Source organism: Carcharhinus amblyrhynchos, chromosome 3, assembly GCF_965287045.1.
Source record: "Carcharhinus amblyrhynchos chromosome 3, sCarAmb.v2.hapA, whole genome shotgun sequence".
Classification (NCBI taxonomy): domain Eukaryota; kingdom Metazoa; phylum Chordata; class Chondrichthyes; order Carcharhiniformes; family Carcharhinidae; genus Carcharhinus; species Carcharhinus amblyrhynchos.
Genome location: NC_137326.1, coordinates 115,879,592 through 115,896,509, shown reverse-complemented (window position 1 = coordinate 115,896,509; position 16,918 = coordinate 115,879,592). Strand labels below are relative to the sequence as shown.

At 42.7% G+C, this 16,918-nt stretch overlaps 1 protein-coding gene across 10 annotated transcripts in view; it reads left to right on the top strand.

The window, feature by feature from the left end:
• The window catches only part of tnk2b (tyrosine kinase, non-receptor, 2b), a 230,706-nt gene that overhangs the window by 198,907 nt on the left and 14,881 nt on the right, over positions 1 to 16,918 (top strand). For 5 of the 10 annotated variants that reach the window (XM_080185804.1, XM_080185798.1, XM_080185796.1 and 2 more), the window contains 2 exons: positions 79 to 198; positions 5,456 to 6,909. In XM_080185804.1, the coding sequence (XP_080041930.1) occupies positions 79 to 198; positions 5,456 to 6,909 (1,574 nt within the window). The remainder of the gene's footprint in view (positions 1 to 78; positions 199 to 5,455; positions 6,910 to 16,918) is intronic. The other 5 variants (XM_080185800.1, XM_080185803.1, XM_080185797.1 and 2 more) reach the window with 2 other exon arrangements.

The window sequence follows — 16,918 nt, the reverse complement described above, 5'->3', positions numbered from 1 at the left end:
TCTGTTGGTGCGCTGTGGTGTGATTGTGCTAATGATTTTGGCCTTTTCTTCCTGTGCTGCCTCTTTTAAAATTTGCAGAGGAGCCTCCTCCACGTCCTCCTCAACCGAACATCTTTGGCAAGAGTAAGTTACGGCGTTTTCTCCAGTTTAAAAGGTGTTCCTGCCCACTCTGTTCCATTTTAGCCCCTCTTTTCAAAGGTATTTTGTGATGTGCCACCACACTTGAAGCATGGATTTGCTGTGTGATGGGAGATCTGCACAGAACTGAGATTGAGACACTCGACTGAACGATCAATACTATTGAACTGATTTATTATTAAATTGTGGTTGCATTTATTCTGGCCATTACACTGTGTTGTAAATGTGAGAAATTTAATGGCTCATTTGTATAGATAGAGATTAGTGAAGCAGCAGTTCTCTTTCATGTTTGTTCTATTATATTCCATTAATATTTAAACTAGACTCCCAGAGTGTTTTAGAAAGCTTTTGGCAGTCACTACTGTCAGACTAGGCTCAGGGGTTCTGCAGTGTGAAACATATTACAGCTTTGTTTGGATAACACAATGCTGTTAAATCCCTGTATACTTATTAATATTTCTTTCCCATTTCTGTTTTGCCAATATACCTTTTGTTCTTACCTACTGTCACAGTCTGTTTCCAAAATACATAATGTGTGAAATTCTTGTGCCCCCTGTAGTTGTGACCAATGCTCACCAGCACAGTTGTGAATTTTGATTTTCCAAACTTGGATTTTCTGGAGAGGGCAGTTTTGACCAGTGCAACAATTTGGTGAAGTACTGTTAGTTACAACTCTACCGCTGATAGTAGAATAGAAAGTACTGTATATAGAATAGGTAGTCGCCTGAAATCATGAATTTGAGGACCATTCAAGGACCATGTCAGCTACCACTAAACATAGGGAAGGGCAGGGAGAGCAACCGCTCCAACAAGCCTAACTCACTAAGACATGATGCAACCGTATACACTGTTCACCCATCAGTCTACTCATGCAGTGCTCCAGGAGAGGTGAAATGAAGTTTGGGACCAATTTAAGAAAAAAATCTTGAGAAATTCCTCTCAAACTTTCTATGGCCACAAAACTAACATTCATCAGACCTAATGAACAGCATTGAATACACAATAAACATAAAGTATGTTATATACATTTAATGGACAAATTATGGATTATGTAGGCAGGTGAGATAGACACTCGTCTTTCACCTTAGCAATCTAAATCAAAATTCAGTTTGAACTATTGAGATGATTTGCCTGCAGGCTACAAGGGCCGTGCATGAAATAAATTTGATTTGACAATTTTTACCCATCGGACAGTGGTTCCCAACATAAATGTTCCCCAGATTTGGTGGCCTTAATCAGAAATGGCATGTGCTTCTGAGGTTGGTGAATCACTGTATCTATTCCTGACCTTACTGTGTCAAAATGTAATATGTAGTCTTGTTGTTTATAGCAGAAGTATAATGCATTCTTCAACACCAAAACCTACCTTCTCACACCTTGTCAGTTCCACCACAGCCTGTGATGAAGTAGACGATCCTTTGATAAAATCAAGTTTCAAACAATTGGCTACAGCACTTTATATAAACAGGTTTTAGTTAGTCTTTGGATGTTCTTGACTGGAAAAGTGAAAGGTGACTTAAAGTGCAAAATAGTACCTGTTTTTCAATTGGATTGAAATGTTAAAAAAGCTTCAAAAACCTGGTCTTGTTCATTTCTACAGATGACACCCCACCAGAAGTTAAACTCAGTGTTATCATCTCCAGGATTTGAATGTTTTCAGGCTTTCAATCCATTTCTGTATCTGTGTTGTGAACTTGTAACACTAAATAGTTCCTGAGTGTCTTGATTGTAGGAAATGTCTGTGCAGGTTTTCTGTTTTTTTTCAGTTTTCACTAACCATCATTCTGCCATTTCCTGCATGCTTTGAGTGCATATGTTTATATTTTTAAAGAAAATTGACGCAATTTATAGACCATTAAATTTGAAGTCACTCACAGTATTTCTGTTCATATCACATAGTGTTTACCTGTCAGTGCACGGTACTATGTCAACCATTGCGGTTTAACTAGTATTCCACTGTGCCAACCTGGCAATGTTTGATAGTTGCTTTAAGATGCTTACCAGCGAAGACTAGACAAAGACACTGATGCCTGAATTAGTTGACACTGTTACAAGAGGGAAAACTTTTTTTTTAAGTTATTCCTCAATTTGATTTTTTTTAAATTGCTTTTAATAGTTTAATAATTCATGGGGTGTTCCACTGAGTTTAAAATGGTTTTAATTTTTGCATGTTTTCTTTGTATTCATTTGTTATAACTTAACCAGTCCATTCCTTTAGAGGTCTTGTGTCAATCTTGTAATTTCTGGTTCAGACATCACAGTTTTTGATCATGGGCTGAATTTACAGACACTGTTTTCCTGCACCCCAGACTGCAAAGTCAGCCAAGAGCCTCCCCGTGGAAAAAGTCAGCCGCCCTACAGCCATTTAATGCTTGGTTCAGGATGAAACCTTCATCCCCACCATAAGAAAATCCCACCTCAGAGATTTGCCAACGAATCCATTTGGCCATCAGCCCTGTAGTTCCAGCAGTGCCAGGTTCGAGCAGTGGCCACTATGGGAACTGCAGGCAGTCCCCAAAGAGGAAAAGCTAATGCAGGCTGAAGTCTGGGATATTATTGGGGCCAGGCTGTCATTTTTCCAGCAATAGAGGAGGGCTGCCAGGTTTGAGAAGGTGGGAGATTAAAGGGATATATGACTTTTGGTGTGGGGGGATGCTTCCAAAAGGCAAAGGGGAATCCCAAAGGAGCCTTCCCATCCACTCAATTTGCTGCAAAGGCCTCAGTTGGCCTAAGGACAGGCAGGATGCTTGATGCTTCTACTTCTCCCCCTAAAATGGGAAACCAGTGAGGGGCTTTTTATAAACTACCACCTTCAAACATGCAGCGGGGGGAAGGGAGGGGTTTGTATAACCATGCCCTACGTCATCATTTCACCTGGCTTGGAGAGCCATGTGGCCGTGAATAAATTCATGCATCAGTTTATCTTTCATCAGCCTCTACAAGCGTGGTAATTTACAATGGTCATTTAATCAGTTCTGCAGAACACAATTTCCGGTACTGCTGCAACTAAACTGATATTAGTCTTCAGTTTATTAACTGGCAGTTGATATCTACTAGCTGAAAAGTAGAAGTTAAATGAGCTGAGGTTTCACACTATTCATGCATGGTACAGTAAAATATACTAAGTACAGATTAACCGGGATCTGTTCTGTTTTTGTCATTTACTATAATCCAATTTAACAAGTCTATTTGTAGAATTAGAGCCTGGAAGTGCTAAATGCCATCTACATTATTCACATATACATCAGTTTTATGCATCATTGGGTAAATGTTTTCATTTTATTATGCAGTGATGTTAACCTACAAGATCATGCCATGAAGTTAATTCATTTATGGTCATTCAAATGGTTTTCTCATCAGTACATGCCAATTGTCAGTCACAGATTGTTTCTCTAATGCTGGAAATTAGAAAAGCTTTTTTTTTTACTGAACCCAAAGTTTGTTTCCAAATATGTGGCCGTAATGCTTCATTTAAAAACTTGTGAAACTTAATTTAAAAATGTTAACTGTAGGGGGGGCTTAGTAGTACAGTTGGCTTGGTGTCCAAACATTGTGGTTTCAGACAGCAGTTCAGGAACTGAATATATTTCAGTTTAGTGCTGTGGAAATGTAACTGTATTGTGAGAAGTGTAGTACTGCCAGTCAGATGAGAAGTTAAAGCAGAGACTCATCTGCCTGGATCTGTTTGATGATGAGCAGGGAAGTTCTTCCAGTTTTCTGACCATTATCCCTCAACTAGCATGACCAAAAATAATCAGATTCAGTGGCCCTTTATCATTTGTTGTGGGACCTTGTGCATGCAAATTGACTGCTGTGTTTGCCTGCCTAACCATAGTGACTACATTCAAAAGTAATTATTTAGCTGTGGAACACTTGGAAGGCATAAAGGAATAAAATGCTGGTTCCTTCTAAAAATAAAAGCAAGAATAACAATGCAGACAAAAAGCCACTGAATAGCACATTTCAGATGTTGCATGAATATTACCCTCCACCTACTCGTGGTTCTGCACATAATATAGCTGTGCATCAAATTGTGGTGTTAATGGAGTATTTATCTTCTGGATAACATCAGCAGATTAATTGGATGGAAATGCATCTTCAATAGAAGGATGCTGAAGACTGCAAATGAACAGAGAGTGCCACAGTTTCAAATTCATAATTCACTGCAAATTCAGGCAAATAAAGGCATAACCAAAGACCACCAACATTTTGGATTTTATAAATAGAATGCATGAATATTAAAGTTTTTATAAGCTGTGCGAAACATTTTTAGACCGAAGAGTAGGGCTTGCAGTTTTAGGCACACTATTGCTGAAAGGCTATTGCAGCCATAAAGAATGCACAGGGTAGATTTGTAAGAAGTCTTACAACACCAAGTTAAAGTCCAAAAGGTTTATTTGATAGCACAAGCTTTCGGAGCACTGCCCGTTCGATGTCTGTGTCGATATGCACGATCTTCTTGGAGATCCCCTCCACTGGGAGTCAGCAGTTTGCGGTGTTGATGGTAGCCATGATGTGGAGATGCTGGCATTGAACTGGGGTAAGCACAGCAAGAAGTCTCAGAATACCAAGTTAAAGTCCAACAAGTTTATTTGGTAGCACAAGCCACAAGCTTGTGGCTTATGATACCAAATAAATCTGTTGGACTTTAACTTGGTGTTGTAAGACTTCTTGCTGTGCTTACCCCAGTCCAATGCCGGCATCTCCACATCAGAGTAGATTTGCCAGAAAAGTACGAGGAGTAGGAAGCAATCGTTATAAGGAGAGATTTGAGATTCTGCAGCCATTGCTGCTGAAGCAAAATATCTGAGAAGATTTCGGGGAGTTTTGTAAAATTTGGAACAATGGTAATAGCGAAAAACTATTTCCTTTGGTATGTGATAAGTGTCAATTTAAAGTTGTAGGGAAGAATTCTTAATATGACAGGTTGATGGAACATGGATGCTTTGTCAAACAAAGTGGTAGAATCAGAGGCTATTGTATCTTTTCCAGGGAAACTCAATTAGTATTTGAAGCAGAGGAAGGTAGAGGGCTATGGGAAGAGTGCAGGATAGTGGAATAGTTTGGATTAAGTCAGCAAAATAACAGAGATGGGCTATATGACCTACGTATGTGCTGTAAATTTCCTTGCTTAAAGTAAAATATTCTAATATTCCACATGAAGCAACTTGATAAATTTGGCTCCAGTGTACATTTGTAGTAAAAATATTACACAAATGACAAGTTAAATGCTCAGAAGGAACAAATTGTCATGATTTTTCTAAAGTAATTTCTGAATTCTGAGTTAAATAATTATGTTCTTGCACATATATTTCAGAGCCTGTCTATGACCCTGTGATAGAAGAGGAAGCTGCAGTTTCGTTACCTCCAAAAAAGCTCTCTCTGAAGAAACAGGGCCCAATGAAATCTTTAAAGCTGAACAAACCTGCTGCTCGTGTTTTTGCCACAAAGTTGGGCGAGAAACCATCAGACTGGAGTAAGTGTTCTGGTCTTACAAATAATGAGGTGGCTCTGATTGACTTTGGAGATGAACAGACAAGTCAGACTCCATCCCCTGTATTGGAGAACACTATTCCGACACTGGCCAAGCTAGTATTGGATTCTTATTCACTACTGGACAAAACACCACCACAGAGTCCAACCAGAACTTTGCCCAGGCCTCTGCATCCTGTCCCTATTGTTGACTGGGATTCCAAACCCCTGCCCCCACCTCCAGCTTACGATGATGTAGCTCAGGATGAAGATGATTTTGAAGTTTCCTCCATTAATAGTTTAGATACTGGATTAATTGGTGAAGTATCAAAATATGGAACTGTTCAGTTGCCAAGAAATAAAGAAGCAGGAGAAACTAATTATGCATTTGTGCATGACACAGATGGCAAAGGAAAACTCAAAGTAGAGGATAATTTGTTTCTACCTCCCAGGCACATGAAACAGAGCAGCTTCTCTCAGTCAGCTGAGATATTTGAGGAACTTCAACAGGAATGCATGAAAAGACTTAATGTCCCTATTATTTCAACACCAGCCTCTACACCAAGTCCTATCTTGTCAGCTTGTGTATCTCCAACTATTTCTGATGATAAACCTCAAATTCCACCACGGATTCCCATTCCACCTCGGCCTTTAAGGAGAAATGAGCTAGGCCGCTGGTCTGGTGAGATGTCGCCTGCGTCTGGAGGCGAAGAGGACAAGCCTCCACAACTTCCTCCCAGGGATCCAATGTCACAACCATCCTCAAGAACTCCAAGTCCTAAGGCAATTCCTGTCAGTTGTCCCCAGCAAAGGACAATTGCCTCTTCAATGCCAACACTAACTGTAGGTGCATACCTCTCAACATCTCCGAGCAAGTTAATGCCCACTACTCAGAGTTTCGCCTCTGACCCAAAGTATGCTTCACCCAAAGTAATTCAAGCACAAGGAAAGGACAATGCAAAGGGACCTTGCATCCTGCCAATAGTAAAAGATGGCAAGAAGATCAGCAGCACCCATTACTATTTGCTTCCAGAGAGACCTTCTTACCTGGACAAATATGAAAAATTTTTCAAAGACGCTGAAAGCGTTGATGAACACTGTTCCAAAAAAACTGTGACCACAGCAACAGTGAGGCCTATGATGCAACATCCTGAGTATAAAACTAACTTTTCATCTAACAATAGTAATCCTGGGTCCTGTGTTGCAACAATGAAAAGTTCTCATAGCCTGCAAAAAATGTCTTACGAGATTTCAAGTGGCAAGACAGACAGTATTACACCTTCGGACAAAATTAAAATAGTAAGTAGTACAATGTTCTGAAAAAAATGAGAATTTAAAGCAGATCAATATTGTTTTTGGTACAACGTGATTCCACAATGGATGGAATGGATTTAAAGATAAAACGAAACCATGTTCATTTTTATCTTCCTCAATTTGAATGGCAGGAGTGTGATTGCTGGAGTTAAGAATCTGTTTTCCCTTAGTTGTTGTACAGATGATGTAAATGTACTTTGCAAGTCCGGGCTCTCTTGTGGAAGGGCTCATGAAGTCCAAAAACTTGCTAACAAAGCATATTGGTATAATGGAAATGGATTATATACTCTCCCACCAGCAAGTTTGAAGGTGGAGGATGTGTAAAATCCAATGGGTGATGTGGCCGCTGACTCCTGTCTCACGACACTATCATTTGATTTGATTTATTATTGTCACACGTATTAATGTATGTTGAAAGGTATTGCTTCTTGCGTGCTATCCATACAAAGCATACCATTCATAGAGAAGGTAAGTGCAAAATATAGTGTTACAGTCATAGCTAGATGTAGAGAAAGATCAACTTAATGCAAGGTAGTTCCATTCAAAAGTCTGGTGGCAGCAGGGAAGAAGCTGGCCTTGAGTCAGTTGGTATGTGTCCTCAGACTTTTGTACCTTTTTCCCAACGGAGGAAGGTGGAAGAGTGTATGTTCGGGGTGCATGGTGTCCTTAATTATGCTGGCTGCTTTTCCGAGGCGGTGGGAAGCGTAGACAGTGTCATTGGATGGGAGGCTACTTTGAGTGATGGATTAGACTTCGTTCACGACCCTTTATAGTTTCTTGCAGTCTTTGACAGAGCGGAAGCCATACCAAGCTGTATTAAATCAGAAAGAATGGTAGCACAGTGGTTAGCTTCACAGCTCCAGGGACCTGGATTTGATTCCTGGCTTGGGTCACTGCCTGTGTGGAATTTGTACATTCTCCTCATGTCTATGTGGATTTCCTCCAGGTGCTCTGGTTTCTTCCCACAGTCCAAAGATATGTGGGTTAGGTTGATTGGCCATGCTAAAAAATTGCCCCTTTAGTGTTCTGAGATGTGTAGGTTAGCGAGATTAGCAGGAAATATGTAGGGATATGGGGGTAGAGAGTGGGTAGGATTGTGGTTGGTGCAGACTCAGTGGGCCAAATGGTCTCTTTCTGCACTGTAGGGTTTCTATGATTCTATGGTGCATCCATAAAAGTTGGTGAAAGTTGTAGCGGACATGCCAAATTTCCTTAACTTTCTGAGAAAGTAGAGGTGCTGGTGGGCTTTCTTCATGATAGTGTCAGCATGGTGGGATCAGGCAGATTGTTGGTGATCTGGATACCTAAAAACATGAAGCTTTCGACCATTTCTGCTTCATCCTCACTGATGTAGACGGCATGTCCCCCAATATGCTTCCTGACATCAATGATTATCTCCTTCATTTGTTGATATTGAGAGATTATTGTTGATGCACCAATTCACCAGATTCTCTCTCTTTCCTGTACTCCATCTCGTCATTGTTTGAGATCCAACCCACTATGGAGGTGTCATCAGCAAACTTGAAAATTGTGTTGGAGGGGAATTTGGCCACATAGTCATAGGTGTATAAGGATTATAGTAAGGGGTTGAAGACACAGCCTTCTGGGGCATTAGTATCAAGGATGATCGTGGAGGAGGCGTTCTCGCCCAGCCTCACTGATTGCCATCTGTAGGTCGGGAGTTCAGGATCCAGTTGCAGAGGGAGGAGCGAACCCCAGGCCACGGAGTTTGGAGATGAGCTTCGTAGGAATAATGGTGTTAAAGGCTGAGGTGTAGTCAGATAGAACCATAGAAACATAGAATATTACAGCACAGAAACAGGCCTTTTGGCCCTTTTTGGCTGTGCCAAACCATTTTTCTGCCTAGTCCCATTGACCTCCACCTGGACCATATCCCTCCACACCCTTCTCATCCATGTACCTGTCCAAGTTTTTTTTTTAAATGTTAAAAGTGAGCCCGCATTCACCACTTCATCTGGCAGCTCATTCCATGCTCCTACCACTCTCTGTGTGAAGGAGCCCCCCCGCCCCGCCCAATATTCCCTTTAAACTTTTCCTCCTTCACCTTTAACCCATGTCCTCTAGTTTTTTTCTCCCCTAGCCTCAGTGGAAAAAGCCTGCTTGCATTCACTCTATCTATACCCATCATAATTTTATACACCTCTATCAAATCTCCCCTCATTCTCCTACGCTCCAGGGAATAAAGTCCTAACCTATTCAACCTTTCTCTGTAACTCAGTTTCTCAAGTCCCGGCAACATCCTTGTAAACCTTCTCTACACTCTTTCAACCTTATTAATATCCTTCCTGTAATTAGGTGACCAAAACTGCACAGAATATTCTAAATTCAGCCTCACCAATATCTTATGCAATCTCACCATAACATTCCAACTCTTATACTCAATACTTTGATTTATAAAGGCCGATGTACCAAAAGCACTCTTATCTACCTGTGACGCCACTTTTAGGGAATTATGTATCTGTATTCCCAGATCCCTCTGTTCTATATAAGAACATAAGAAATAGGAGCAGGAGTAGGCCATCTAACCCCTCGAGCCTGCCCCGCCATTCAATAAGATCATGGCTGATCTGTCGTGGCTCAGTTCCACATTCCCGCCCTCTCCCCATAACCCTTAATCCCCTTGCCTATCAAAAACCTATCAACCCGCGTCTTAAAAATATTGATCGAGGCAGCCTCCACCACTTCAACGGGCAGAGAATTCCAGAGATTCACCACCCTTTGAGTGAAGAAGTTCCTCCTCAACTCCGTTCTAAACTGCCCCCCCTTTATCCTGAGGCTGTGCCCTCTAGTCCTACTGTCCTTTCTGAGCAGGAAGAGCCTCTCCACCTCTATCCTATCCATCCCATTCAACATCTTATACGTCTCAATGAGATCTCCCCTCATTCTTCTAAACTCTAACGAGTACAAGCCTAGTTTATTCAGCCTCTCCTCATAGCTCAACCCCCTCAACTCCGGAATCAGCCTAGTAAACCTCCTCTGCACTCCCTCCAAGGCCAAAATATCCTTGCGTAAGTGTGACGACCAAAACTGCACACAGTACTCCAGCTGCGGCCTCACCAGTGCCCTATACAGCTGCAGCAAGACCTCCTTACTTTTATATTCAATCCCCCTCGCTATGAAGGCCAGCATCCCATTCACCTTCCTGACCACCTGCTGCACCTGCAGGTTGGGTTTTTGCGACTCATGCACAAGGACCCCGAGGTCCCTCTGCACCGTCGCATGCTGCAGTTTTTCGCCATGTAAGTAATAGTCCTTCCTACCATTATTCCTACCAAAGTGGACAACCTCACATTTGCCAACCCACTCTTCAGTGTCCTACCATTTACCTTGTATATTCTACCTTGGTTTGTCCTTCCAAAGTGCAATACCTCACACTTGTCTGCATTAAACTGCATCTCCCATTTTTTTAGCTCGTCCAAATTCCTCTGCAAGCTTTGAAAACCTTCCTCACTGTCCACTACACCTCCAATCTTTGTATCATCAGCAAATTTACTGATCCAATTTACCACATTATCATCCAAATCATTGATATAGATGACAAACAATAATGGACCCAGCACTGATTCCTGTGGCACACCACTAGCTTTTGGACCGCTGTTCCTTCATCCATTGAGTGGAGTGAACTCTCCACTCACCTGACGAAGGAACAGCATTCCGAAAGCTAGTGATGCTTACTACCAAATCTGTTTGGATTTTAACCTGGTATTGTGAGACTTCTTACTGTGTTTACCCCAGTGTAACGCCGGCATCTCCACATCATGCATACCACAATCACAGGCCTCCAGTCAGAGAAGTAATCCTCCACTACCACTCTCTGGCTTCTTCCATTGAGCCAATGTCCAATCCAATTTACTACCTCTCCATGTATACCTAGTGACTGAACCTTTCTAACTAGCCTCGTATGCGGGACCTTGTCAAAGGCGTCACTGAAGTCCATGTAGACAACATCCACTGCCTTCTCTTCATCTACCTTCCTGTTAACCTCCTAGAAAAACGCTAAAAGATTGGTTAAACATGACCTACCATGCACAAAGCCATGTTGACTCTCCCTAATAAGTCCCTGTCTATCCAAATATTTGTAGTTCCTATCTCTTAATACTCCTTTCAATAATTTACCTACTACTGAGGTCAAATTTACCAGCCTATAATTTCCCAGATTACTTTGTGAGCCTTTTTTAAACAACGGAACAACATGAGCTATCCTCCAATCATCTGGCACCTCACCTATGGATACTGACATTTTAAATATATCTGCCAGGGCCCCTGCAATTTCAACACTCGTCACCTTCAAGGTTTGACGGAATACCCTGTCCGGTCCTGGGGATTTATCTACACTGATTTGCCTCAAGACAGCAAACATCTGCTCCCCTTTAATCTGTATAGGTTCCATGACCTCCCTACTTGTTTGCCTTATTTCCATAGACTCCATGCCAGTTTTCTTAGTAAATACAGATGCAAAAAACCCATTTAATATCACCCCCATTTCTTTTGGTTCTTAGGACTCAGGAGTCTTGACTTAGGTGTCTTTGTTATCTAGGTGTTCCAGGGTTGAATGCAGGGCCAGGGAGATGGCATCTGCTGTGGACTTGTTGCGGCGGTAGGCGAACTGTAGAGGATCCAGGCAATCTGGCAAGGCAGAACTGATTCATGCCGTGACTAACCTTTCGAAGCATTTCATAATGATAGATATTTGAGCCACTGGGCAATAGTCATTAAGACATGCTGCTTGGCTTTTCTTTGATGGCCATCTTCTTGAAGTAGATAGGAATCTCAGATTGCTGTAAAGAGAGGTTGAAGATGTCTGCAAATACCTCCACCTGCTGGTCCATGCAGGCTCTGAGTGCTCATCTGGGTACCCCATCCAGGCCAGTCATTTTCCATGGGTTGACCTTCAAGAAGGCTGTTCTGACGTCTGTGATGGTGACCTCAAATACAGCTCCATCTGAGGCTTCCAGGGTGGAGAGCATGCTCTCGCTGACCCCTTGCTCAAAACTGGCATAAATGCATTGAGCTTATTGGAGAGGAGTGCATTGGTGCCAGTGATTTTACGTGCCTTCATCTTGTAACCTGTTATGTCTTGCAGACCGCCCCCCCCCCCAACAATGTTACTTCCCCCTCCCCTTAGTCTCTCAACCCCTGGGTCCTCCCCCTCCCCCCAACTACCTCAGTGGGGTCTGCCAGCTAGCACTCAGCGAGGCCCCCCCAACACTTACAAAGTTGTGATCTGGCACAGCTCTCATCCTCAAGACACATGTGCAGTCCTTGCAGTAGCCACCATGCCTGGCGATGCTGGTACATGAGATCTGCCAGCCTGCAGTTGACAGTTCTCTCTGAGGTGGCGCTTCCTGCCTCCGAGGGCCAGAAGTCTAGTCTCTATTTAATTAATAGCAAATCGGCCATTAAATGCTGCTGGGCAACTGTTCTTCACCTTGGGGGCTCACCCAACTTCTTAGCCAGGGGCCAGGACCATAACATTCTGTAAAATCAAGCCCATGCTTTCTATTATCAACAACTACTACAATACTGTTATAGCGCAAATTAATTGCATAAAGATGGTCTGTAAATGTATTGTTTTACAGCATTTGGCTTTGGATCATGACCCCATCCATTTGCCTCCAAAAGCCCACAGTTTATAAACTCTTGTTATAAAGGCATTTTACAATTTCCTTGATATTTACAAAGTGCTACCTCATTTTCTGATTTAATGCTCACACCTAATGCTGACATATGGGCTATCCAATTGAAGATATAAGGTCAGGCCTAATTGGAGCAGAAACACTGAAAACACTCAATAGATCAGGCAGTACCTATGATGAAAGAAATGTAGGTTTAGCATTTCACTTTGATGACATATCAGTTCTGGAAACATATGTTCTTTTGTTTCTGACAATATAGCTATTGCCTTGTTTTCATGTCTTTTCACAGGAGGCAAGTATCACTGGAAAAGCTAGCATTTATTGTCCAACCCTAAATGCCCTTAAATTGAGTCAACCATGTTTTGTGGGTCTGGAATCACAGGACAAACAAAGGGTTGCATTTAGTGTGTGGGGGTGGATTGTCCAGGCAACTATAACTTGCCAGAGACCAGCTAATGTGCCTGAGCATGGGACTTCTGCCCCTCAGTGGGAGGAAGTCCTGTCCTTGGGAACTGCAGGCCCATCTTACTGACTAACAGCTCCAGCAGTCCTATGCAGTGACACAACTCAGTAGTGGGTGCAGCCAGAACTGCAGGAAGGAGGACAAAGCAGATCATGGTTACCCCAGAAAGTTAGTAATTGGGTTTTAGGGTGGGGAATGATGTGAGGTCTCTGAGTAGGTGTGAAAAGGTTGGAGGGTCAGAGAGCAGGTGGCGCAGAAGGAAGGAGGATTGTTATCTTGAGAGTTGGGATATCCCCAATGAGTGTAAGGCACTCCCCAAATGAGACCCATCATTCCTTCCCTTTTCCATCTTGGTTTTCCCATTCACACCTGCTGCCCATGTGAGTTGTATTTTGGTGTGACCCTGTATTATTCAGGTCAATAGGCTAGCTAACAAGTCTAATTGACCTTAAATTATTTATTTATATATGGTGCCTGGGCTACCGATTTTGGCGTTCACTCACCTAGTGTGTTATGGGAGTCACCTAGCAGGTGGGTTTACCAAAAGAAGACTTGGCTGGGGCAGATAAAATCCAGCCCCAGGAAAGGATGGGAAACTTCCTTCCCTTAGAAGGAACCAGATGGTTTGATTTGATTTATTATTGTCCTGTGTATTGGGATACAGTGGAAAAGTACTGTGTTTCACACAATATACAGCCAAACCATATAACTTGTAAAGTACATGGGGGAAGATGGGTTTTTCACTACAATCTATAGTAGTTGTCATGGTCACCATTATTGAGACTAATTTTATTTTCCAGATGTGTTAATTGAACTTAAATTCCATCACCTGCCACAGTGGGATTTGAATCCCTGCCCCCAAAGCATTAGCCTGGCCTATGGATTACTAGTCAGTGATGTGGCCATTCTGCCATCATTGCCTGCTGTGTTGTCCCAATACCTGATGATCTTAAGCTGAATAATGTCCAAGGTCATCCATCTTCAAATTGCCATTGATCTACAATTTGTCAATCTCTGTTTTTTACATCATGACCTGCTAAATGAGACCTGTTGGGTGAATTTTAACTGTCACACCCACTTGCAACTGAGGAGCCTGACTTGAAGGTGAGTGAGGGTGTGTGTGAGTGGGTGCTTCCATTAAAAATGACAAAAAGGAGACTTGGAAGTATTTGTTAAATATCATTTTTTGGTTTAATTTTTCAATATAATAAGAATGTTCCTGCGGGGGGTTTTTCAGTCCTCTGGGACATCAAAAGGATTCCGTGGCTGGAACAGTTTGGGAAACCCTGATGTAAGGTAAAGACAAATGCTATCCACACTTGGATGCACTTAAACATAGTGAGATGGGTGTCTACTTGTGTTAGACACTAGCTGACCAATAGGTCCTCTTTCACTCTCACTCTCTTTCTCCTCAGAGTTTGAATAGTTACACTCTAGTTGCTCCAGACTTTGGTCATTATTCAATATCTTGACACTAGGTGTCAGTATTGAAGCTGTTTGCTCATTGCCTGAAATGTGTTTCTTGTCTCAGGAAAGAGAACAGAACACGCTGCTCATGGTGTTGCTCAACTAGAATAATTGATTTTTGAGTATATTTCCTGCAAGTTTCACTCTATTATTCTGACATCAGCATTTAGCATGCCAGTTGGTAGGAGATTGCTTCTGCACGGTGAGTAATGGTGAGTCTGGTAGATCTCTTTCAACATCACCAAGACATCAAGTTTAACATCTGTTGTGGAAGAATTGCATTGCCAGATTCTGCCTGATTTATATAATATTCTTTTTGTTCATTTCTCTTGAATCATCCGTGTGGTGTGGGCATCACTGACAATGTCATCATTTATTGTCTATCCCTAATTAGCTTTGAGAATCTGATGGTGAGCTACCATTTTGGAACTAATGCAGTCCATGTGGCATGGTTGTTATAGAGTTCCTGGATTTTGACCCAGCAACAACGAGGAAGAGTGATGCATGTTTAAGTCAGGATGGCATGTGACTTGGAGGTGATGGGTTTGCCATGCATCTTCTCCCCTTGTTCTTCTGGGTGGTCTAAGGGCTTGGAATGTACTATTGAATAAGCTTTGGCAAGTTGTTACAGTGCATCTTGTAGCTGCAGCTGTTGGTGGAGCAAGTGAATGTTTAACCTGGTGAATGGGATACCAATCAAGCAAACTGCCTTTTCCTAGAAGATATCAAGCGCCTTCGTGTTATTGAAGCTGCACTTACTTAAGCAAATAGAGAATATTTGAATGCACTACTGATTTGTGCCTTGCAAATGTTGGAAAGACTTTGGAAAGCTAGAAGGTGCCACTCATGGTAAAGTTTCCAACCTGTCACCTGCGCTTGAAGCCACAGTATTTATATGGCTCATCCAGTTAATATTCTGTTCAATGGTAACTACCAGGATGTTGATAGTAAAGAATTCCAAGGTGATAATGCTATTGAATGTCAAGGGGAGATGATTAGAATCTCTCTTGTTGAAGACGATCATTGCTTAGCATTTGCATGGCACAAATATCACTTACCACTCATTAGCACAAGCCTAAATGTAATTGCAAATAAGAATTGTCTTCTAAAAAAATGTTTTTACAACCCTAGTTAGTAGAACCTCATACTTCCTTTGAAATACCAGTCACATTGTGAACCCAACACTTTCAAGAAAGATGTAAAGGCCTTAAAAAAGGTACAGAGGAACCGGAAATGTGGGACTTCAGTCATGAGGAGAGGCTGCAAATGTTAGGGTGGTTTATCTTGGAACAGAGAAGGTTAAAAGGTGGTGCCATAGAGGTTTTCAAAATTGAGAACTTTGCACAGAATAGACAAAAACTATTCTGTCTGACAAATTTGTCAATTATTAGAGGGCATAGGTTAAAATCATTAGCAAAAAATGTAGAAGGGAAATTAGAAGTTTTCTTTCACTTAGAATCTCGAACACGCTACCTGAAAAGAAGGTAAAATTTTATTCTGTAATGAATTTAAGGGCAGGTATTTGATGATGAGGAACTGACAAGATTATGGGCACAAAGAAGGGATGTTCGACTAGGTTCAGAATGAGTCATACAGTGCAGTTCAGCCCATTGAGTCTGCACGGACAATACCTTCTACTAAAGGCATGCTAATCCCATTTGTCTACACTCTTCCCATATCCTTGAATGTGATGATATTTCAAGTGCTCATCCAAATATTTTTTAAAGGTTGCAAGGTTTCTGGCCTTGACTATCTTCCCAGGCAGTGCTTTTCAGATTTCCACAACACCCTGACTGAACATAGGAGCAGGAGTAGGCCATCTAGCCCTTCGAGCCTGCCCTGCCATTCATTAAGATCATGGCTGATCTGAAGTGGATCAGTTCCACTTTCCCGCTTTCTCCCCATAACCCTTAATTCCCCTGTCTATCAAAAACCTATCTACCCGTGACTTAAATATATTGAGCGAGGTAGCCTCCACCACTTCAACGGGCAGAGAATTCCAGAGATTCACCACCCTTTGAGTGAAGAAGTTCCTCCTCAACTCCAATCGAAACTGTCCCCCCCCTCTCCTCCCCCCCCCTCTCCTCCCCCCCCCTCTCCTCCCCCCCCTCTCCTCCCCCCCCTCTCCTCCCCCCCCTCTCCTCCCCCCCCTCCCTCTCCTCCCCCTCCTCCCCCCTCTCCCCTCCTCCCCTCCCCCCTTCTCCCCTCCTCCCCTCTCCCCCTCCCCCCTCCTCCCCTCCCCCCCTCTCCCCCTCCCCCTCTCCCCCTCCCCCCCCCTCTCCTCCCCCCCCTCTCCTCCCCCCCCTCTCCTCCCACCCCCTCTCCTCTCCCCCCCCTCCTCCCCCCACTTCTCCTCCCCCCCCTTCTCCTCCCCCCCCCTTCTCCTCCCCCCCCCTTCTCCTCCCCC